The sequence below is a fragment of the Gopherus evgoodei genome, chromosome 11 (genome assembly GCF_007399415.2).
Source record: "Gopherus evgoodei ecotype Sinaloan lineage chromosome 11, rGopEvg1_v1.p, whole genome shotgun sequence".
Taxonomy (NCBI): domain Eukaryota; kingdom Metazoa; phylum Chordata; order Testudines; family Testudinidae; genus Gopherus; species Gopherus evgoodei.
This window is the reverse complement of record NC_044332.1, coordinates 59,583,320-59,606,673: the sequence shown is the minus strand read 5'-3', so window position 1 is coordinate 59,606,673 and position 23,354 is coordinate 59,583,320. Positions and strand designations below refer to the sequence as shown.

At 37.3% G+C, this 23,354-nt stretch overlaps 1 protein-coding gene across 1 annotated transcript in view; it reads right to left on the bottom strand.

The window, feature by feature from the left end:
* LRP1B (LDL receptor related protein 1B) overlaps positions 1–23,354 on the bottom strand; it is an 875,307-nt gene that overhangs the window by 351,632 nt on the left and 500,321 nt on the right. Inside the window, exons 31-35 of the mRNA XM_030580310.1 lie at positions 21,962–22,102; positions 18,068–18,193; positions 10,608–10,739; positions 2,497–2,631; positions 1,788–1,917 (exon numbers count right to left, since the gene is read on the bottom strand). Of these exons, the coding sequence (XP_030436170.1) occupies positions 1,788–1,917; positions 2,497–2,631; positions 10,608–10,739; positions 18,068–18,193; positions 21,962–22,102 (664 nt within the window). The remainder of the gene's footprint in view (positions 1–1,787; positions 1,918–2,496; positions 2,632–10,607; positions 10,740–18,067; positions 18,194–21,961; positions 22,103–23,354) is intronic.

The window sequence follows — 23,354 nt, the reverse complement described above, 5'->3', positions numbered from 1 at the left end:
GGTGGGGGATTTATTTATAGAGCTCACTACTGCAATCTGCAGGCACTCCCCAGGTAAAATAAATCTGCACAATAAGGTCCCTATTAGACTTCACAGAGACTTCCTATGAGTTTTCCCTATTGGGCATAAGTCATTCTACTTGAGGAATATATAAATAATGGTGGTCACATTTTCATTAAAACATTTGCCCTGAAGTTGGAGCTTGTTTCAACACAAGAGCCCCTTGGGGCAAGAGTACTTTATCTGACTCTACTGTGCTTCATTCGGGGCTTTTTGAGGTGCTTTGTCCCAGAGAAGTGCAGCTGTCCTGGCAATTCATAGATAGAGATGTTGTCATTCACATAGCTGGGTTCTGATCTCTTAGTTGTTCTGAAGACAAGAAACAAGGCCTTGAACTGTCAGCAGAAGTAGACAGACCATCAATGGAGTTATCTGAACACCGGAGTTATGTCATGTTGAGGAGGCAGACTTTGAGATTCTGAACTAGCTGAAACCTCTGGTTGCTTCCACCTTCAACCCAAGATATAATGAATTATAATAATTCAAGTTGAAGAATACATACATCACTATCATTAGATCCTTATCCAGGAGGAAAATAAAACAGTTTCAGAACTCTTTTCCATCACTGATGCTAACTGAATGTCGAGGCTTAGAAGTAAGTTGGAAGAACCACTCTAGGCTTACACCACTTTGAAGAACTCCTCTGACTGAATGTAAAAGCTGATTTCCTGTAGGTATTGTGATCTTATAATGGAGTTGGTTGAATCTGTGGAAAATGGGATATATAGAAGTATATATGATTTTCTAAGGGACTTTTGTGTTTTCTGGGAGGTTGGCAAGTTCAATTTTCTCAAAGAGACACTTATAATGCATTAACCATAGACACAATTGTTCTCCATTGGCCTTTGCCAGTCAGGAATGGCACAGGTTCTGTTTATATGTGGTCACTCAGCTATGTCTCTGAGCTTCCCCATGTGTAATGAAGCTAAATTCTATCACATAGTTAATGCAATCTGGTGTGATTCAGAATATTTTGTCTCAGGAAGTCCTTTTCATAGTTGATAGTTTCTTCAAAGTAGGATGAGAATTCTTTGTAGTGGTCAGTGTTTCTGTCTGATGTTTCAGTTATACAATCCAGAACATCTTTGCTGGCAACAGCTGTGCAACTGTGATGGTAAGGGGATCTGTTATTGCATCCACATAGTCCACAGCACTTGGCAATTGGTGGATGGATATGAAGAATGTTTTGTGCCACCACCATTCTATTCTTGTACTTAAGCACTTCATCAGATATAATTTGTCCATAAACATTGGAGATCTTCTTGTTTGGGGCGGAGAAGATGTTAGATTGGGGTCAACACATTGATATTTATGGCCATCAAAGAATTACACCATTCTAATAATTCATCACCACATTGGGCTTATTATAGTTGGGTGGTTTGTATTCTGACAATATGCTAAAAACTTAAGAAGATTAAAAAAAATAAGCACACTTCTGATCTCTTGCTTGCCTTCAGCTTAAAGACTGTCTAAGAGTAGGGAAACTGTTCTGAAAATAGGGAAGTAGACTGTAATATTAAATTTAAAGAGAGATGTCATAGTAAGTATCTCAGTATATGAGAACATCCAATTTTTATAAAAACTGTTTTTTACAGTACAATCTTTGTCTGGTTTTATTGAAGACTTCAGCAGTAAACGGATGTCAGAATGAATGTCCAATTTACTAATCGTAGAGTTTTAATATTAGCATGCATTTTTTAAAAAAGATATGGAAATATGTAAGTTACCCTTTTTCTGGGTGTACTGCTATGGATCTTGGCTGGTCCAGACCCTGGGATATAATTACGTATCGGAATGAGCCATTGAGTCTAGCAACTTCAATTAAGTTGAAGCCATGATCTGTCCAATATATGTTACCTAGGAGAAATACCAAGAAATTACTAAGAAAAGAAACAACTTCTTTAAAAGACCAGTTCCTGTTTAATCTCAGCTGCATAAAACATAGTAGCAGAGAATAATGTTCTGTATTTGTTTTAATATGTTTTTAGGTTTTATTACTCTCTCATTAAGCCTAGTTATTATGAACATACACTGAAGTGAAATTTGTAATTTTTAATCCTACTTTCAAACATTTCTATCTCAAGGTCCAAACCAAATCTGTATGTATCAAAAAAAGTTGAAACTCCACACCTAAGAAACAGGGGACATTTTAATTTTCCATCTGTCTTCAAGCATAAGAGAATGTCTAAAACCATTTTTCCAGCTTATGGGATTCTTGGGAGATTTTTGCTAAATTCACAGTGAGTGATCTTCAATATATTAAAAAAAGCAACATATCCAGAGGCTCTGAATATTGGACAGAGTGAAGCCAAAAGAGAAAAAAAAGCTTCTCTGTGGCTAGAATACAGAAGTCTACTATTATCAAATAGGGTCTTATTCAGAATAAAAAGGCCTATCAAAAAGGTATTTAAGAAATAACAAAGGCACTGGTGATACCCGCTATCCAGTCCACTGCTATGCCTTCAACCCTTCCCAAGCCATTTGAAATTATGTCTTCTTTCCAGGTCTGATCTCGTCTAGCTCTGCTAATTTTGTTGAAACCCATGTCAGTCCAGTAAATTGTGTCATTTCCTGGGAGAAACAAATACAGACAGAAAAAATATAATTAGTAAAAGCTATCATTTTGACTGGGGAATAATTCAATGAAAAATGTTCTGCTCAAAATGAACCTCACATTTTTGCTCAATCATCCACATGAGGAACTACATTGCTTCTTCACAATTTTAATATTATTATATTAATACCTACCCCAGGATCAAGATAATAGTAGTAAAACACCATCCCCATCTCCAACTACTTATTTTCCCCATCTTCTGCATTTAAAAAATAAATGTTCAATGGGCTAGATCCTCCAGTAAAGAAAATCAGAGTAGATCCAATGATCTTGAGAACAGGAACTGTCTTATACTACTGTATATTTACAACTAATATCACAACAGGGCCATGACCCTGGATTTGGGCCATTGCTTTTACTACCACAATACTTATAATAAAAATAATATACTACCAGCATGCTTTCCAATGGGATACCTTCATATTTGTACTAATGTTATTTCTTTAATGCCAGTACAGCTTTTTAAAAATGATTATTTCAACAACATTTGGGGCTCTTAAATATTATGGGGCACATATTGGGAACTACCTACACCTACCCCCTTCTCCTTGGCAATCATGCAGATAAAATGTTTGGAATCATCACGTATATCTAATAAAGATGTGAAAAAAACCTCATGTAATGACGCAAAGGAAGTTTAGAAATTTGATAACTTGTGACTCATCTTCAAAGTTAATGCTGTAAACATATGGCAATTCCATTTGAATAGATGGCTAAGTTCTGTCTTTAAAGTGGTCAAGTAGAGTCTTGGACTTATGGAGTGAGCTATTTCCTCTTGGAAATGACTCATTGATAAAGATCCAGGATATTCTTTCCCTGTTTATTTTTATTTTCATTGTGCACATATCTCCCATTATTTTCATGAACTAATAGACATGAGACAACAAAAGCAACAGCAAAACTTACATATGTGTGGGCCAATTTCAGGATGCTAACAAAGTGCAATTCTGTGCTCAAAAACTGAAGCCAAACTGTTCATCTTTCTGCAGTTTCTCACAGACACTGCTGCCAAATTCTCTCTAAACCCACCCCAAACACAAACATCCTACATCAGAAGGACATGCAATTGGCCTGTAACTCCAAAAATAAAATATGGCCACAGTTTAAAAAAAACCAAAAAATCAAATATGGCCTTGGGTAACTGGTTCAAACTGAGAAAGTAGGTAGAACCAGACTCTCTAAAATTTGTGCAAATTCATTTGAAATTGTATAGTTTACAAAGAGAGCCATTTCCAGCTATTCTATTTACAAGGAAATACTGCTTTTGAGAGGCAGTGTATGATTATGTGTGAATTACCTACAAACGTGTATTGGGTAGATGAGACTACATGAAAATGTTGTATCTACTATTGTTACAAATAACTCTTAAAATCATAACTCAGAAGGATTACAGAGAAAATGTTTGTTTATTTGGTGCAACTAACAGCATTTTCTGAAAAGTTATTATCACTGTTTTGCTGATGTTGCATCCTGTTCCCCAGACCATGAAATAGCAGAGCTGAAACTGTATAAACAGCAAACAGCTGGTACCCAGGTACGCAGTCAGAAAGGGTGTTAGAGTGAGAAGTGGGGCAGAATGTGTTTGGACTGGCTTTCGGAGATAGCAAAAAACACTCGCCTCAACATAGATGGGGCAAAAAAAATAGTAACTTTTTTTAAAAGAAAAAAGGAGAGGCAAACTATTTAAAGTGTGCACATCAGTTAACTGAGCTTTATAAATAAGCCAGTTAATAAACAAATGTTGCCAGTGTCCTTTAAAACACCCAGATTAACCAAGGATGTTATGCTTATTTGCCAAAATAGAAAATGTGTCAGTAGTTTCTTGATCTAAATCTATGAAGTAATAAAAAAAAATATTACTATATGTGATAAAATACCTGGAAATTATATTCCTAGTATTAAAAGCATGACTTTTTTTCAAATTATAGTAATTAATAAATATTTGCATTTAAAATACTGTACTTATATAGTACTTTATATAAGAAAATACATACATTACGCTGACATACTAACTGGGCCCAAAGAGCAGCATGTGAAAGCCCATGAGACTCAGTTTTAGAAAGAAGCTTCCAATTTAAAACAAAATGAAATAAATAAATAAATAAAAATAAAATAAAATATAAACCCTCACTGCTCTGTGCTGATGAGAGCTGAGAACATAAACATATATTTAAAGGGGCGGGGCACAATGATACTCTTTCACACATCAAAGTTGCTGGTTATAGAAAGGGATTTCAGAAATGTAGGTTAAGATTTGTTTGTTCTGCCCTTTGCAGAAACTGGCATAACATATGTGGCTGTTTTAATTGTTGGTAATAGGTAGCTGGAAAGCGGCGGCTGCTGGCAGGGATCCCAGCTCTGAAGGCAGAAGCGGAAAAGTAAGAATGGCATGATATGGTATTGCTACCCTTACTTCAGTCAGCAGCTGCCACTCTCTGGCCACCCAGCTCTGAAGACTGCAGCACAGAATTAAGGATGCCATGATATGGTATTGCCACCCTTACTTCTGCACTGCTGCTGGCAGAGTGCCATCTTCAGAGCTGGATACCTGGCCAACAGCTGCCACTCTGAAGGCAGCACAGAAATAAGTGTGGCAATACTGCAAATCTGTCTGAAATTCAGATTACAGGTCAGGTAGAATTTTATTTTGTGCTAAAAAGCTGGAAGCAATTCAGACAAGATGGTGTGTGAGCGGGGACTAAAAATGAAGTACTCACTTTTGGAAAATGTTCATAACCTTTTTTGGGAAAACACTATTCAAAAACCATTCATACTGAGCTGGAAATTCACAGGAACATAGGAACTGCTGTAATGGATCAACCCAGTGGTCTATCTAGTCCAGCATATTTTCTCTAGTAGTGGCTTGTACCAGATGCTCCATATGCTTCTGCAAGAATATTGTCATGAGTCGGTCCAGCCACACTCCCCAGACAGAACCTGGTCTGTTGTGATTGGATCTAGCTGCTGAATCCCACATGCCTCTAACTCTCCTGAGTCAAGGTAGGCACTCCAAAGCTGACATGTCAATAAGCACCTTTTATTCAAAGGGTTTATGGCAATAAGGAAAGGAAATTTTTAAATTAATCTTCCCCTTTCTATAGTAATGGTAAATCTAAGGTTTCATCTGTCTGTTTTCATCAGTGGCCTTGCAGGATGCCTGCTCCAAGCCTACAGAAAGCCTGACCCTGATGAGGAGGAGAAAGAAGAGGGACTAGGGAGGACATGTTCAGCAAGATCCTGCAAGCCAGTGCTGCATCACACCGAGAAAAAAGGGCCAACATGGCAGACAACCTGGACAAGGAAAGAGCGAACAGGAAAAAGCCCCAGGAGTCCCATCAGGAAAAGGGACAGAAATGCACCAGGACATCATAAATCTTCTCAGGAAAGAAACCCAAATGCTGCAGATCCTAGCTGACCTAAAGCTGTAAAAATCGCAGAGTCCTTTCAGTATTACATGGTAGCAGCCCTCTGCACCCTCCACCATGACACATGTGCACCCCACTATTCCACACCAGAGGACAACAAGGAAACCAGTTTCACTTACCCTAACTGGTGAGAACCATGGTTGACATATGTATAATCCACAAGAAACTATACTTGTACACTCAAATGGATAGAAGTATTTGTTTGCTGTCTTTCCAATAGTAAAGTTTCATTCCATTAATTTATGTTAAAAGTTTCTACTGCATTGGCTATGGCTTTTTTGTATGCTGCTTTTGCCACTCAATAAATTTCTGGTTTTGGAGAATAAAATTATCTTTATAGTTCACAACTCATACTGTAGAATACACAGCAGTACTCAAAACTGGCAGTTTTTATAAATGTACAGCAAGCACAAAACAACTCATTGGTTCAGGAAAAAAACACATAAAGGTACAGGCAGCACTACACAATTTCTAGCAGCACCTAAAGCTCCAGGCACAAAGAACAGTCCAGTCCAGAACACCACTATGGGTTTCCATTACAGAGCTCTTTTAAATCCTCCCTTAACCACATAGCATCACACTGAGTTTTTGTCTTGAACTGTTCAAAGTCAGCAAACGGCTGCTAAACCTCCACTCTCCACCATGGCAGGAGTTCTTCTTTCTTTGCTTCACAGATATTATGCAGGATGCAACAGATAACTATAATCAGTGGGATATTTTTCGCACTGAGCTCTAATATAGTGTGTAAACACTGCTAGTGTCCCTCAATTTGACAAAAGCACATTCAACACCTGCTGAACTGTAGCTGAATCTTTCTTTTGTGCTGTCAAGGTGGTTGGTAAATAGCTTCATGAGCCAGTGGAACAAGCAGGAACCTGGGTGGCCAAGAATCACTATTGGCATTTCAGTATCATCAATGCTAATCTACTGTTCAAGAAGGAATGTCCCTGCTAGTAGCTTTCTGAACAGTCCTGTGTTCTTAAAGAACATCATGAACCTGCCCTGACCAGCCATAGTGATACCAGGGAAGCATCTCTGGTGATCTACTAACATATGCATAATCATAGAAAAATAGCCCTTTCTGTTGGCAAGACGGGCTCATACCAAAATAGGGATGTGTGTCATTTATCATCCCACCACACTTTGGGAACCCCATTGCTGCAAATCCATCCACTATGTCCTACACATTACCAAAAGTCACAGTCCTGCATAGCAGGAGATGATTAACAGCCCTACATGCAGGCATGACAACAGCCCCAACTGTACATTTTCAACTCCACATCTAGACCTGCTCCATGGCCTCCAGAACTGCAGAAGACTACAAAGGGAAACCTTCTCCAAGATATAAGCCTAAATTTGTCAATGATTGAAAACTTACTGCATCTTATATATTTTCTTTGCATTGTTTAGTTATTTGGGGTTGGATGCATTAACCACAAATTCATACTATCTGCTGTCAATTTTACTAAAATTTACTAAAAGCAATGATAATTCATGGAGAAAATTTACTTGCCAATGAATTTGTCCAGAAAAAAAACAACACACTTCTTTTCCCACTACAAATACCATATTTTCTTGATTTTCACTCTTGGATCTCAGCTGTCCTATGAGAAATGCTATACATCTCCCGAGCTCTCAAAATGTTTTGTCGCATTGAGACACTTGCAAACAAGTTTCATTCTGAGAGCAACTACCAGTGCCTCAGTGCCATGTAGTACATTCTATTTAATCTCCTTTATGGGCTACAATAGGTCAAACTGGAAAATAAAAAATGTGGTGGTACTCTCTGCAGCTTTGCCAAGCACAGAGTGTCTAAGTGTTTCAGGACTGCCCTTTGCTCAGACATACTGGTATACTGGGTCTCTTGCTTGGTCTCTTCTTTTCCTGGGCAGCTTTGAAACTGCTTCTCCTGAATACCTGAAGAGAGGTTACTTACTTTAGAGTAATTGGAGCTCTTTGGGAAACCTTTGTCCAGACAGATCCTTCTATACATATTTATGTTTCATTCATGGGAGCCTGGAATATTTCATACAGCAGAGTCCATTGGGGTTGTGCATGTACCCTGGACACTCTTGCATCATCAATAGTGAGGATATAAAATGCAGAAAGGCCTTGCAGCTATTCAACTCCTTCACCAATATAGAAATTTGGGTGAGGATTCTATATCAATGGAGAAAGAGAGTGGGTCTGGCGATGTAAGTGGCAAAAGGCATCTTGAAGAACTCCAGTTAGTGTAAATAAGTAACCACTTCTTTGTCCACAAAGATCCCACTGTAGGTGAGTGGATAGTACTTGCCTCTTAAGGGATTAATAGGAATCCCTATTTAAATAATGACTGTAAAACATCCCCAAACAAAGCATCTGACCTAGAAGCTGTGACAGTGGAGGACTGGTTTGTGAATGTATGACTCAAGCTCCAAGCAGTTGCTCTACAGATTTCAGGGATAAGGATACATCTTAAACAAGCCACCACAACTGTTTGGATACTAGTGGAATGTATCCTAACTCAAGAAGGAACCGGCAATTTATTCAACTAGTAGGAAAGTGTTTGAGATGAAAGGGCTTGCCCTTTAGACTTTACTGTCAAAAGCCATAAAAAGGCTAGAGGAAAGCCATTGTCCTAGAAATATACAAGGACATAATTGTACAGATATCTGGTGCGTGAAGCTTGGCCTCAGCCGGGGAGGCATGAGGTTTAGGAAAAAATACCAGTAGATATATAAACTGGCTTATATTAATCTATTTTCAGTAGGAATTTCAGATGTGGTCTGAGAGTTACTCTCTCCCAATGAAATATTGAATAAGGCAGTGAAGCCATTAACATTTGAATTTCGCCCATCCTACAAACTGAGGTAATGACAACTAAAACACTAGTTTTAATAGAAAGGTGATACTGAAAACACAATGACATGTGCTCAACGGGAGGGTCCATCAAACATTTAAGTACCATGTTTAAGTCTCAGGTAGGGGAAGACTCATTAATTATCAGAAACACATGAATTAGGCCCTTTAAAACCCAAGAAATAGTAGGGCAAGAAAAGAAATTCAACGACCATCAGCAGGTGATGTACCAATATAGCAGCCAGATGTACTCTAATAGTGCTAATGGAAAGCCCCACATATCTGAATGCTAATAAGCAGTGGTGTGCACAAGAGGGTGGCAAACAGGGCAGAGGCCTGCTAAATATTCATCTAAAATATGTATTTCTGCTCTAGCCCAGGCCACTGACCACCACTTCTGCAGAAATCAGGAGCTCTTCATTGGTATTGATTAGAAGAAGGGGGACTTTGTAAAGGAAATGAATGAAATCTTTTTTGCTTCCTCTTCTGTGCTGTCGTATAGAGACCCAGAGGTTGAGATGTCACTACATAGTCTTTCCGAGAGTAAAGAGTTCTTTTTCTCTAGTGGTAGACTTAGGTGTCCCAGGCAACTTAGACTTCTTGTGTGCTGCTGTTATAAACAATGTCACAGGTACATGGTATGAAAAAAAGCACCCCAACCCCTTAGGGGGAACTTGATACCTGTGATCTGCCCTCTTACATGTGGCTAATAAAGATGCAGGAATCTGCTACAGGTCCCTACAAGGTTAAATAATGGCTTTATTAATAGGCATGGCTAAACAACTTCAGGAAGTTAGGTGTAAAATGTAAAACAATTTGTGAGATCACTCCTGAATTATCTCCAGGGGGATTCTGCCATCCTTTACAGAAGATCCTGAATGACCCTGAAGTCATCTATAGTAAATATGTTTGATGGACCCCCTCATCAGCTGAGGATGAGGATATGTGTAGAGGAAATAAGTTAGTTCTCATATTCCTCCACCAGGTTTTCCTTGCACTCCTATAATACTTCCCTCACACTAGCATCAGCAACCTTCCACAGCACTCAGGACTCTGCCGTACTTTAGTCTTTAGTACAGTATTTAGTAATACAAGTATTCACCTCTAAATTCAGTTTGATACCCTTCTAAGAAATGTTCTTTGATTTCCCCCCCTTCCACACTAAACATGTATTAATTACTTGTGTTTATTAATTATATATAAAGTCACATGTTTATAGAATCATAGAATAGTAGGACTGAAATGAACCTCGAGAGATCACCTCGTCCAGTCTGGTGCACTCAAGGCTTAACCACCCTGACAGGAAGTGTTTCTTAATGTTCAACCTAAAATGCTCTTGCTGCAATTAAAGCCCATTGCTTCTTGTCCTAGCCTTACAAGTAAAGGAGAACAATTTTTCTCCCTCCTCCTTGTAAAAATGTTCAAAAATAAGAGTGGGATACAGTTTCTTATTACTTACTTCCACTACCAATTACAGTTTAAAAATGACATTTTAATATTTTTTCACTGAGTACTCTGGTCAGTTATATATTTACAGATTGGTTTTCAGGGGGGTCAAGCACTGGTAGCTCCCACTGGCTTGAAATGCAGTTGTAATTACTCAGCAGTTTTGAAAAAATAGTCTTTTAATTTAAATATAAAATACAGCCACATAATATTTTATTTACCTCCATGGAAATCTATACCCACAGCAAATGAAGTTCCAGATATGGGCATTAAAGCATCTGTTTTGTCATTTGGATCCAGAGGAATTCCTCTAATTCCTTCATGAACAGAATACATGAGAAATGACTCAATACCTAAGGGAAAATTAAAGAGTTAATAAGAGCAAAATACAGTAACCATAGGTTAAAATTCAAAATGAATGAATTTTAATGAATTAATATTTTGTAATGCAACACACTGGGGAGCTCTTTAAAGAAATTATTAAAGAAAATCTGGAAATATTAATTGAGGTTGTTGCTTTTTAATCAGTAGAAATATTGGACTGTGCTGTTTCTGATATTTCTAAATAAAATAGTTTAAAAAAACACTTCTCCAATTCAAGATTCACCTTGTACTTTAAAAAAAAAAAAGATATTTTGCATGCAACCCCCCCTACCCCCACCATTAACATACAATTAAGGTTAAAAAGTCATGGTTAATTAAAGTGTTATCACTTCATATTAACACTTGAAGGCTATGCTTCCCATCACCAAGCTTCAAGAACCTTCTGGAAAGAGGTACTCTTAAGATACCATATATTTGGAGTCAAAGTTATAAAAAGGGCCTCCTGGCCCCAACCAGTTCATTTTTTTTCTGCTAAACCCAAGATTCCTACAACGAAAAAGTTCTAAGAAAAGGAGAAGTGCACTGTCAGTGTGAATATACACAGGTAACACTCTTGAAGAACCACAGATATCGTATATGCATAGTCCCACTTGTGGGGGATTTGCTAGCAGTCTGTACCTGGGAAACACAGCTGAGGAGTTCCAATTAAATAGGGATAATAGAACCACCAACCCAAAGTGAAAAACTGATCTAGATTCCAAGTGGAAAGAGTATTGATGAGTAAATAAAGGGGGGGGAGGAGGGATAGCTCAGTGGTTTGTGCATTGGCCTACAAAACCCAGGGTTGTGAGCTCAATCCTTGAGGTGGCCACTTAGGGATGTGGGGCAAAAATCAGTACTTAGTCCTGCCTAGTGAAGGCATGGGACTGGACTCAATGACCCCTTGGGGTCCCTTCCAGTTCTATGAGATAGGTATATCTCCCTATATAAATGTGTGTACAGAATTTAAGTGGGAGTTTTCTATGCAGATTTCTAAGACAGAAACATTGACAGACTTGTTATCAATGCAACCTTACACTTGTATATTGAGCTCTGAGGAACTAACACCTTCCTACAGTATACCAGGCCTTATTCCACTAAGGCACTACATGTAAATAGTATTTCCTGATTCCAATAGGCTACAAAAAAATTTCTTACTTCCTAAATGTCTTAGTCCTATACAAATAAAAATGCCAAGCTCTCTCAATATCCAGGACATAGTGTTTTCAAATCTCATTTTTATTGTGAATCTCATCCAACCTTGCAGAGCACACTCTGTAGCTGGATTTTATTTTCCAATTTCTCTTTGGAGCTTGAATTTTAATACAGAGAAGTTACTTACCAGTAATTGTTGTCCTTCAAGAGTGTCACCTCTGCATAATCCCACTTGTCAGCATAGCACACCCCATGCTTCAAGCTGCAGAAATGTTCTATCAAGCAGCGTCCATATTGGGACTAACTGTCCCTCTCCCCCACGGAGGATTCTGATGGTATACCAGGAGAGTTGCCCCAATCATCCCTCAGTTCCTTCCCTAACTTTGGAAATCTTTCACTGAGACTCCAAAGAAATGGGGGAGATGAGTGGAGAAGTGTAAACATGCAGGGGCAACATTCACCCACAACTACTGTTCTTCTTAGAGTAGTCTTTGCATATTCGCATTTATGGGAGATTACCAAGCAACACAATGCTTTAAGGTAGGCTGAGGAATTCAAGGTGAAAAGACACTGGATGAGCTCTGGATGACAAAAAGAGTAGTGGAAATGACCATAATTTCACTCTCCATATTAGAACTCAATTAAAGACTTCTGGTTTTGGTTTTTTGGGTCCTTTTGCATATATGTACATACAGAGCTTCAAGCAACAGCTCTGTACATTCTATACAAGAAAACAGAAGGCCTACAATATCTTCAAATTAGTTGAATATTTTTGATATATCCAAGTGAATGAATATCTGGGATTTCAGCCTTACTTACTTAAATTATCCTTTCTAACTATTGATCAATCTTATACTTCTATAATCCTACAATTTTACTCTATTTAACATTCAATGATTATATATGACATAACATGTTAGTTAATTATAACCATACAATAAATGAACAATAAACTAAACTCATTGGCTACATAAGCAATTGGTTACAGCATATATGGTACCAAACTCTTTATGCATCTAATGCAGGGCATAAAGCCATGGGGAGGTTCAGATTGTTAAACAGAACACTCAATTGTGGAAAAGCGAATTAAGAATGTTTGGGAGGAAAATTTGTACTTTGCAAGGCTAGAAGGTCCTGGACATTGGGCACCACATAAAATAAATAATTCAACTGTGTGAATTATAAGTGTTATTCCTAGATGGACAGAGAGTCCTAGAGAATTAGTGTATGGTAACAGTATGGGTATTATTGAGAACGGAACACATAGATAACATTATAATAGAGTTAAGATGGCAACAAGGGATAGTGTAAAGATAAACACTTCGTGTTGTCAAAGAACGTGGCATAAATGATTCTGTGAATGCTTAATACAAGAGAAAACATTTACCTCAGAGGGAGCATGGGACCAACTAATCACAAAGGAGAAGTGAAAGAGATGGTAAGGCTTGATGATATCATGTGTGCACTAGGATACCATCACTTTTCAGTTGGGACAATGACATGCCAGGGCAACCTGGATGAGTTTTGTCTCACCTTTTGGACTCAGATTGGGACTCATGCTTTATGGCTAAGTGTATGGATTGAGGAGAATGTGATGGACAACACTGAACAGGACTCAGAGATTAATCTCTTTGTACGTATACTGCACATGTGCATTAACATAACCGATTTAGTAAAGAGAAGCATGGAGCAATTGGTGCCCATTACCCACCTTATAGCTGAGCTACAACAAATTGGGGACAATACTGTACAGACCGTGGAAACACTCTGGTGAGCTTGCACCTCCTGGTGCATACTTTAAGTTTAGTATTAATCAGAGTTCAAATAATAATGCTTAGTGCGGTCACAGGAATGTGTTGCTGGATAATAAAATTGAAAAAGCAAGCTGTCATGGTATAATTCCCCACTCTGAACCTTAGTGTCCAAAAGACGGGGTACCAGCATGAATTCCTCTAAGCTCAATACCAGCTTAGAACCTGTAGCACTGCCACCAACCAGCAATTCCAGTGCTTGGTACACTCTGGTCCCCACAAAACCTTGCCCGGGGACCCCCAAGACCCAAACTCTCTGGATCTCAACACAAGGAAAGTGAACCCTTTTCCCCACCGTTGTCTCTCCCAGGCTTCCCCTCCCTGGGTTACCCTGGAAGATCACTGTGTGATTCAAACTCCTTGAATCACAAAACAGAGAGGACAATTCACCTTCCTCACTCCTTCTCTTTCCCCCTCCCAGACTCTTCCTGAGAGAAAGTAAGCCTGGCACAGAGAGAAATCAGCCTCTCTCTCCCTCTTCCCTCCTTTCTCCCCACCAATTCCCTGGTGAACCCAGACCCAGTCCCCTGGGGTCTCACCAGAATAAAAAAACAATCAGGTTCTTAAACAAGAAAAGTTTTTAATTAAAGAAAGAAAAACAGTAAACATTATCTTTGTAAATTTAAAATGGAATAGGTACAGGGTCTTTCCGCTGTAGACACTGGGAATACCCTCCCAGCCTAAGTATACAAGTACAAATTAAAATCTTTTCAGCAAAATACCAATTTGAACTCCTTTCAGTCAAACACACATTTGAACTCCTTCCAACCAAATACACATTTGCAAATAAAGAAAACAACCATAAACCTAACTCGCTTTATCTACCTAGTACTCACTAGTCTGAACTTATAAGAGCCTGTATTGGAGAGATTGGAGAGAAACCTGGTTGCACATCTGCTCCCTCTGAGCCTCCAGAGTGAACAAAAACCAAAACTAACAGCACAGCACAAAAACTTCCCTCCCTCAAGATTTGAAAGTATCCTGTCCTCTGATTGGTCCTCTGGTCAGGTGACAGCCAGGCTTACTGAACTTGCTAACCCTTTACAGTCAAAGAGATATAAAGTACTTCTGTGCTATTAACTTTTCTTATCTGTTTATGACACAAGCACAGAGAGACATATGATGCAAATGGAACAAATGTTAACATAAGAGAAAATGAAAAGGAGTGCAACATAGCTTAGCTTAGCTGACATGAGCAGGCCCAAGTGAAGACAAGACATACCTGAACAAGTAATTGCTGAACAAACCCAAGCAAATAGTTATTGAAACAACTAACTATTGTGGGTATGTTTATAGTAAACAAAGTAGACAAAACACTTGAACTAATAAAATTGCCTTATGCAATCTGAAAAGTGATTGGTCTTTACATAAAATAAGCATAGATGTTTGTAGTTAGTAAAGATGTCTGTAAACTGTGCAGTGTGTGAATGAACTGGAATTCTGGTATCTTGTATCTTAACTTTCTGCATCTAGGTCTGGCCAGCATAGACAAAGAGCTGTTACATGCCATGACCAAGTACAATAAAGTAACCTGAGTGATGAGCTGAAGTTTAACAGAGGTTTCTGGATTCCAGAGAACTGGTTTAAGTGTTCTCCCAGAACTGGAAAAGGTGTTCTAGGTAATTCAAATGGAAAAGGTCTCAGAGGGAATCCAAAGACTAGGTAAGATCAGGGAGATGGATGTTACTGAAGCCAAGCACAGAGTAAATTGAGACTAACAGATATCCAAAGTCAATGCTGAACTTACAGACTTAGTTGAGAAGACCTGAAGACCTCCCACCATCAGTAACAGTGAGTGAGGTGACCCTCCTTTTCCTATAGGTCCTTTAGGTGTTGCATGTGCCCAATGGGTACTATATAGTCTTTAAAGTGAAGAAACCTGTACCAACTGTTTACCTAACTAGCTATAAAGAAAATACCCCACAAAGGCAGAATCCAAGAAAGAAGCTGATGAGAAAAGCACTGAGGACATTGTGTAAGATTCAAACTTGCTGCACCTTCAGCAGTTAAAAAGAAACAGAAATACAGTTTGGGCCCCTCTCCCTTTTATATACTTGGAATGCTTCATAGAGAGGAGGGCAGACAGTGGATAAGAGCCAAATGGATGCTGCTTTATAGAAAAAATGATATAGCTGGAAATATGCAGCGGACACTTGAAAAAGAACAGATATTACTCATTTAATCCTTTCATTAACCAACTCCTTGGGTCTCCATGTTTTCTGTGACTGTCTCATCATACTGAGAATTACTAGATTTAAGATGTTAACATTGATCATAATTACTTCTATTTCTATTGTAGTGGCATTCACGGATCCCAGTCAGGATTTGGATCCCATTGTACTAAGTACTATAAAAACTCATAGCAGAAAAACATGTATCAGTTTCATATATGTTCTGAGTTATATATATTCATTCTTATTACACGGGAAAGCAGAAAATAAGTAAAGCTTTGACCACTACCAAAAAAAGCATGGGAGTAATCATGTAATAGTGAAAAGACACATTGTTACAAATTTAAAAATAAATATGGTGCTTGGAAGGTTCTAAAGGAAAAGACTGCTGTAAAGATTTCCTTGTGTAATGCTTAGATGTTAAATTCAATATATGGATAGGAAATTCATATACCATCACATCACTTGACATCTCTATTGTGTTCTGGGTTAGTATAAGCAAATTGTAGGAAACAAATCCATTGAGACATGGAAATTTTGCACACTGACATTTCTTTTTTGGTATGGGAACTCTGTAAAGTACTACTACTCTCCAGTCTGATGATAATGTTTATTTTTCTAGTTCTGTGTTCTCTGAACATCTGGAAACTGAAGTTATTTTGAATCAGATCTTTTCATAGATATGAAATGCTTAAATTAAAGGAAGATTTAGTCTTGCAAAATAACTGTTGAGATGATTTAGGAAATATTTAATTTGGTTACAAATGAAGAAAATACGTTTTTTTAATAGTAATCCCTTTGTTCATTCATCCTTATAGCTCAAGTCATAAGTAGAAGAAAGGAAACATATAGTGACAACTATTTCAGGGAAACCATTGCCATGGATTCAAAAGTTACTATTGCCTGTAAAAGCAAATGAAAATTACATTAAAACAAACAAAAACCACCATATTAAAATAATATAATTTAGGTTAAAAGCCGAAAGTTCAAAAGTTAAGAAATGCCAGATTTAAGATTGCTTGTTCAGCCTTAAGTCTGCCTTCTTGTATGTCTCTCTTGTGCACTGAATGAAGCAGGGATCTTCCAGGAAAAAACGTATGTAATTATGTAGTTAAAGACTATTATAATGCATATACACAGTAGCAGCAATGTGAGTCTGTCCTTAAATGCCCATGTTTAGTTATTTTGGTCTGCTGAAAATCTTCCTGAGGAACACAAGCAAGTAAGGGATTTTCAACATTGTATATCTCAGCAAAACATGAATGGAATTTCCAGTGTCAAAGAAAAGGTAATTCTCTTGTCAGATGTCTTATCCTGTGCTGAATTCCAAAGGTCTATTCCAAACAATGGAAATCTTAAAATTTCTCAAAGAGCGTTGTAAGAATCTTTCATAATGGAAAGTGTTAGGCAGTGTAAATATAGGGGTCATTACCAACTTCCAACAAAATTATATTTTTCCACTGGATGTAGAATTAGAAGCCCTGAGCCTGGAGGCTTCTTGAGGAACCAAAGTTCCATACTAAATGTTATACCTATTGAAAACCATGTTTTTCTTGCCTAAAAACAAAGAAGTCCAAACATTTTGGGGAAGCTTCCAAAATATTCAATTTAAAAACTTTTCAACACATTGGAAAAGGTCCTTTAACTTCTATAATCCATTCTGGAGGCAAAATCTTTTCTGGAATTTAGGATAAAAGTAACTGCTGTAGCTCCTATCAGCAGCCATTCTTGTAAGTTTACCCTTCAGGTTCCAAGATGTTAGTTAGCTTCTTCACATCCTTTTGTAGTAGAGACCCCTAGTGAAAAGTTTGTACACCCGCATGGTTTGTAAAAACAGAGATCCAGCAGATGTGAACCAATAAAGTGCTACAGAACGATGGTCCTGCTCATCTGTGTATGTAAAAGAAGGGGACACATACAAGTTTCCTAGCATTATTTTTTTCCTCAAAATAAATCTGAGAAAGTCATGAGGAACCGAAACATGGAAATTAGAATGAGAGGTTCAATTAATCCTTAGCTATAGTGGGACCTCCTTTCTTCTGCCATAAACTAGCCATGCTTTTCTTAGTAAAATTGTTCATTTAGGTTTTTTTTAAAAAAAACACAAATAAGGACTCCTCTTCTGCCTCAATGTTATCATGACATTTGTTTAGCAAAAATAAGAACTGAAAAGCTAAATACCTTGACATGACATACGATTTTTTCGGAGGTTATAACCCACCGTACACATGCACGTTCTGGTAGTTTCTGATGTTGGTAAGCAAAGCTGGGAACACCCACCATTGTTTAGTTGACAGGAATTGCTACCTGCAGCATGGAAAAATGGGGGGGGGCGGGAATGGATGGTTACAACTCTGGATCCTACTGAAGTTTAAGCTGTTCAGTTGCTTAATACTAGTATTTTAATACCAATTTATTAACAGTTCATAGCATATTATTCACCCGACTTATTTTAAATTGCAAACACAGAAATGCTGAAAACCATGAAAACTTCAGCATAACATTATGTCTTATGTTTAGAATATTTTACAAATCTCTTTAAACTAAAATAGTCCTGACCGAGCTTGTCTATTTTAAACTAAGAAAACATGATGAAACTGGAAACATGTCAAGTTAAAGCTTAGCACTCCATAAGCCACTGCTAAAACCTCAGTACCATATCACTATATGAAAGGCATTTTAAAAATAATTTTACTGTTTAAAAACCACTTATACATTTTCCTGTTCCTGGCACTGTGCACATAATTCCCCAAACACTACATTAAACTTGTACCTTTAAGATTTATCTATTTATTTAGCATATTAATTCTCATTATCTATGTGTAGCAACAGTGATAAGTATTACCTAGATACTCATAGATATGTATTCCACAGAGATATCCCAGAGATTATTCAAGGCTCACTTTACTAATTAAAACTGATTGTTTGAATTTAAATAATTTATGAACTCTCCCAGTTATTACATATCTAATTATTATAGCACTTTTATTATGCTGGGCCATGTGATGCTATTCACAGCATGTTAGACAATGATACAAAGTGTAAAAGATCTCTCTGAGGATTGTAAAGTACCATAAAAAAGTATACATCAAATATGCTCCAAAAAATTAAAATAACAAAATAGTTAATTTCTTCATCTCAATCATATTATGGGGTTTGACTGAATATTCAGCCTTCTTTTAACTTGCCACCTTTATTTTGAACACACAAACTATGAGATAGATTTACCTGGTTGAGGCGACGGAAATGTTCTGATGATCTGCCTGAGGAGGCTGAGTGATTACATTTCAGCAGGTTGGATAATAATCAACATTTTTTAATTTAAAAATATTTGTATTTAAATCAGAATTTTAAAAAAAATATTAAATGCAGGGTTGCTTTTTTAAAAACTATTTAAAATTGAATTTGAAATTGACAACCTAAGTTAAGGCCCAAGCTTATCGTAGTCAAATAAAAGAACTAAAATGAAATAAATAATAAATAGTAATAATAATAATTAAGGCTACGATTTTCTCATGGTTATTTTCAGTAAAGGTCATGGACAGGTCATGCTATAAATAAAAATTCACAGAAGCCTGTGACTTTTGCTGCTGCAGAAGTGGTGGCTGGGAGCTGTGGGTTTCCCACTCTGCCAGCAGCAGTTGGAAGCTGCAGGGTGACCACATTTCCCAAACAGAAAATGGGACACCCCAGCTGCTCGCCCGAGGTGTCCCCCTTCCTCCCAACCCCTTGCTTTAGGCTGTTGCCCATCGCTGAAATCCTCAGGGGGGCCCACTAAGGAGTCTGTCACCTTCTGCTGGAACCTTGTAGGGGGCCCCCTGTCACCTGTTGCTGGAACCCTGTCAGGACCCCGCTGGCTGCCAGCTCCAGAGTCTCACAGCCTGAGGGGCTGAAGCAGAGAATGTCACCGAGGTCTCTGGAAGTCATGGATTCCATGACTTCCGTGACCTCCGTGACATAAAAGTAGGCTTAATAATAATAATAAAACCCCAAACAACATTAAGAATTATGTTTGTTGTCAAGTTTTAAAGAAACTCGAACCACCAGTGATAGGTGGAAGTCACTTGGTAAGTATCTGAAACCAACCAGTTTTTGACAGCAGTAGTTTTTTCTGCAGGTACAGAGAGAATATTGTCTTCAATCCAGTTGATTCAATTAGTTCATTTCAATGATTAGTTCACTCAACATTTATAAAACAATTGGAAGTTGAAAAAGAAGAAAAGTTTATTTTTATCTTCCAATCTATGAAATCAAGTATGAGAGGATGAGATCAACCAGTTCTAAAATCTTGAAGAATATAGTGACCAGACACTATTCATTCAATTCACTAACTATAGATAATACTTCCTCTGTTGAATAAATCAATTAGATTTAGATGTAAAACATGTTTGGATAAAATTATTTTTTCTTTTCTATCCAGTACAGTTAAACTAAATAATTGCTGAAATAAATGTATATAGATAGTGGGTGTGTATCCTCCTGGTTGGCAAAAAATACCACCAATGTACTGTAATAACTATATTTAGTTGCAGATTGACATGTTTTAATAGTTACCAACTAATGAAAATCAACCTTTCTTTAAGATCATAAAGACATGCTTAAAAGCTGAATGCAGCGTGTTTGTAGGTGTGCCATTCCCAGAATACTAGAAAGGCAGGTAGGTGAGGTAATATGTTTTATTGGACCAACTTCTGCTGGTCAGAGAGAAGTTTTTGAGGTTAAAAAGAGCTATTCTTCAGGTTTGGGAAAAACATCAACAGAACTTGGTCCAATAAAAAGATATTACCTCATCCACCTTGTCTTGATTAAAATCTAATATTTAAATAAACATTTCTGATTGATTTAAATCATTATTAAAATCAGTGACTTAAATCAATCTAACCTGGGTTTCAGATGCTTCTCAGGGAGAATACTATGGTGTCAGAAAGTCAGATTGCCTGAGTAAATGCTGTAAATGGTCTTCTGTCTACAATTATAGATACAATGATACATAAGGTGTAGCAGGGACAGATCTGGTTGATATGGTAGACACACACTGTGAGGGTATAAAAATGCTGAATCCCACATGCACTTAGCTTAAAAAGGACAGGACAATTTAGGCAATGTCCCTAGCTTTTGGCCTCTGTGCACACATTCCTGGGGTAGACCTCGTCTGACACCTCTCCTGATAGTGGAGACCCTACCATCCAATTGTGTAGGCCCTGAAACTTGTGTCATCTCCCCATGCCTCCCCAGTGGCTCTTTCACATTCCCCAGAATCCTACCGAAAGCATTAGCCTCCTGGTTTGCAGTTTACCTCTTCAGGTGTATGTAATAGAGAAAGGAAACAAACACAGACAGACTTTGTTCTGGATTTTACACATACACACACACACACACACACACACACACACACACACACACACTCACATACACAGATGCACAGTTTATTTAATAAACAGTTTATTTTATGGGATAATATATATGTCTAAAAACAAGCTCACAGTTTGCAATGTCCTTGCTAGTAGATTTGTTTTCATTATAACAATAGGGAAACATACCTAATTCATTCTCCCACCAAAGAAAAATAAAATTGCCTGATTTTTCTTGTCACTTTACTCCCAATTTACATTAGAGCAATTTCAGTGAAGTAAAATGAATTACATTGGCTTAAAACCATTGAGATGAATGAAAAACATCAATGATTTTTCAAATACTATTTCTTGTATTTAATTTTTTAATAATTTATTGAGAGATATATCATTAACAAGTCAACAAAAATGAAAACATTCACATTTTTCTCTTAGTTCTGACTACCAAATTTAAGCTTCACAATATCATAGTAATTTCTGTTTGCATTAAGCCTCATATTCAAATATTATGAATACATATTAAAGAGAGGTTTCTAAACTATTATCTAATATTTTGAAAGTTATTAACTACATCGTAATTCACTGCGGATAGAAGCTCTACTTTTAGTTAATCAGATAATGAAGGGGAACAAATATAAACCTCTATGCATTTTGGGAATAATATGGAAGATGAATACATTATGTACTCTAATGATAGTTTAAAGATATTTAAAATACAATTTACCTTGCTGTGCTGCTTTATCATACACTTTCATATGTACAACCCCTGAAGTCTTGTTTCGCAGGACAATGGGGGTTCTTCCATCTCTTTTGTTGCAGGTACCCAGCTGAGCTAAGTTGTGGTCTGCCCACCAGAGTTTTTTATCTGTAAAAATGTCAAGGTTTTTTTCTGTAATAAAGATAATCATCTTATCAAATAATATACATTTGACACAACTAAATCCTTAGTTTCCAAATCCTTCAGTTTTAATTAACTGTGGGTTCCTTAAAGTGTGAGGAAGGCCATTATAACTTAAAAGTATAGAAATCACACTTTCACTCCTTTCCCCCTCTCCCCAAATTATGGTTCCAAGCATTTTTTTTTAAAGTGAACATAATGCTTGAGAAGGATGCCCAAGTAAGAGCCATGAAAAATGAAAATCTTCTACCTACAGAAAAAAGCACAGCAATAGGAGAGCATAAACATTATCAGAATATCCTCAAATCCCTTTTGACTTGACCATATATAGAGATGAGCAGGCAGACTCCATGCTTTCAATTCTTGGCCTTAGTGTTCAAATTAATAAACTGCACGTCAATATGTGAATGCTATTATATTTTTTATGTAACAGCTATCTTCAAGGAATGATCATAGAATCACAGAAATGTAAGGCTAAAAGGGACAGCAAGAAGTCATCTAGTCCATTCCCCTCACTCTGAAGCACGATTAAGTATATCTAGGTCATCCCTGACCGGTGTTTGGCTAACCTGGTCTTAAAAATCTTCAGGTATGCAGACACCATCAACCAATTTCACAGAGATTACAAAAAGAGCAAACTAACAACTTTTGTCACAGACCTATTAACAGATCCATTATTTTATAAGAAAAATCTATAAAACTTGGTTTACAACTTAAATAGAAATACGTTTAGTATTTTACACAAATACACAGCTATAAATTGGCTTATGGAAGTCTATAAAGCTATACTGACGAGACCTGCTACCAGTCACTTTCTTCATCTTTGTGATATTGACCACACACTGTAGTTGATGTTTTTCAGCTCCTTGTCATCCTGATCTGTCTTTTAAAGTCTTTGAGCTCATGTTTAGGTCCAAACTTCTGTTTTTCTTACGTGTAGATATGTAAACTGTTTCTTCGTTGTCCTATGAAACTCTATGCAATGCTAAGTTTTACTCCTTCTTCCTCCTATCTATTTTCTTTACTTTAATATCTCATTTTTTAGTTTAACTTTGACTGTTGCTGAATGAGTTTCTCCTTTATGATTAAAAAAAAAAGTTCTCAAATTATTAGGTTTGGTAACAGCCAACAAACTTCTTCCAATTAACTATAAAAGGTTCCACCGGATTGCTAAGTAGCTATTTTTTCCTCTCTCTCCTGTAAAACTCTGACTTGATGA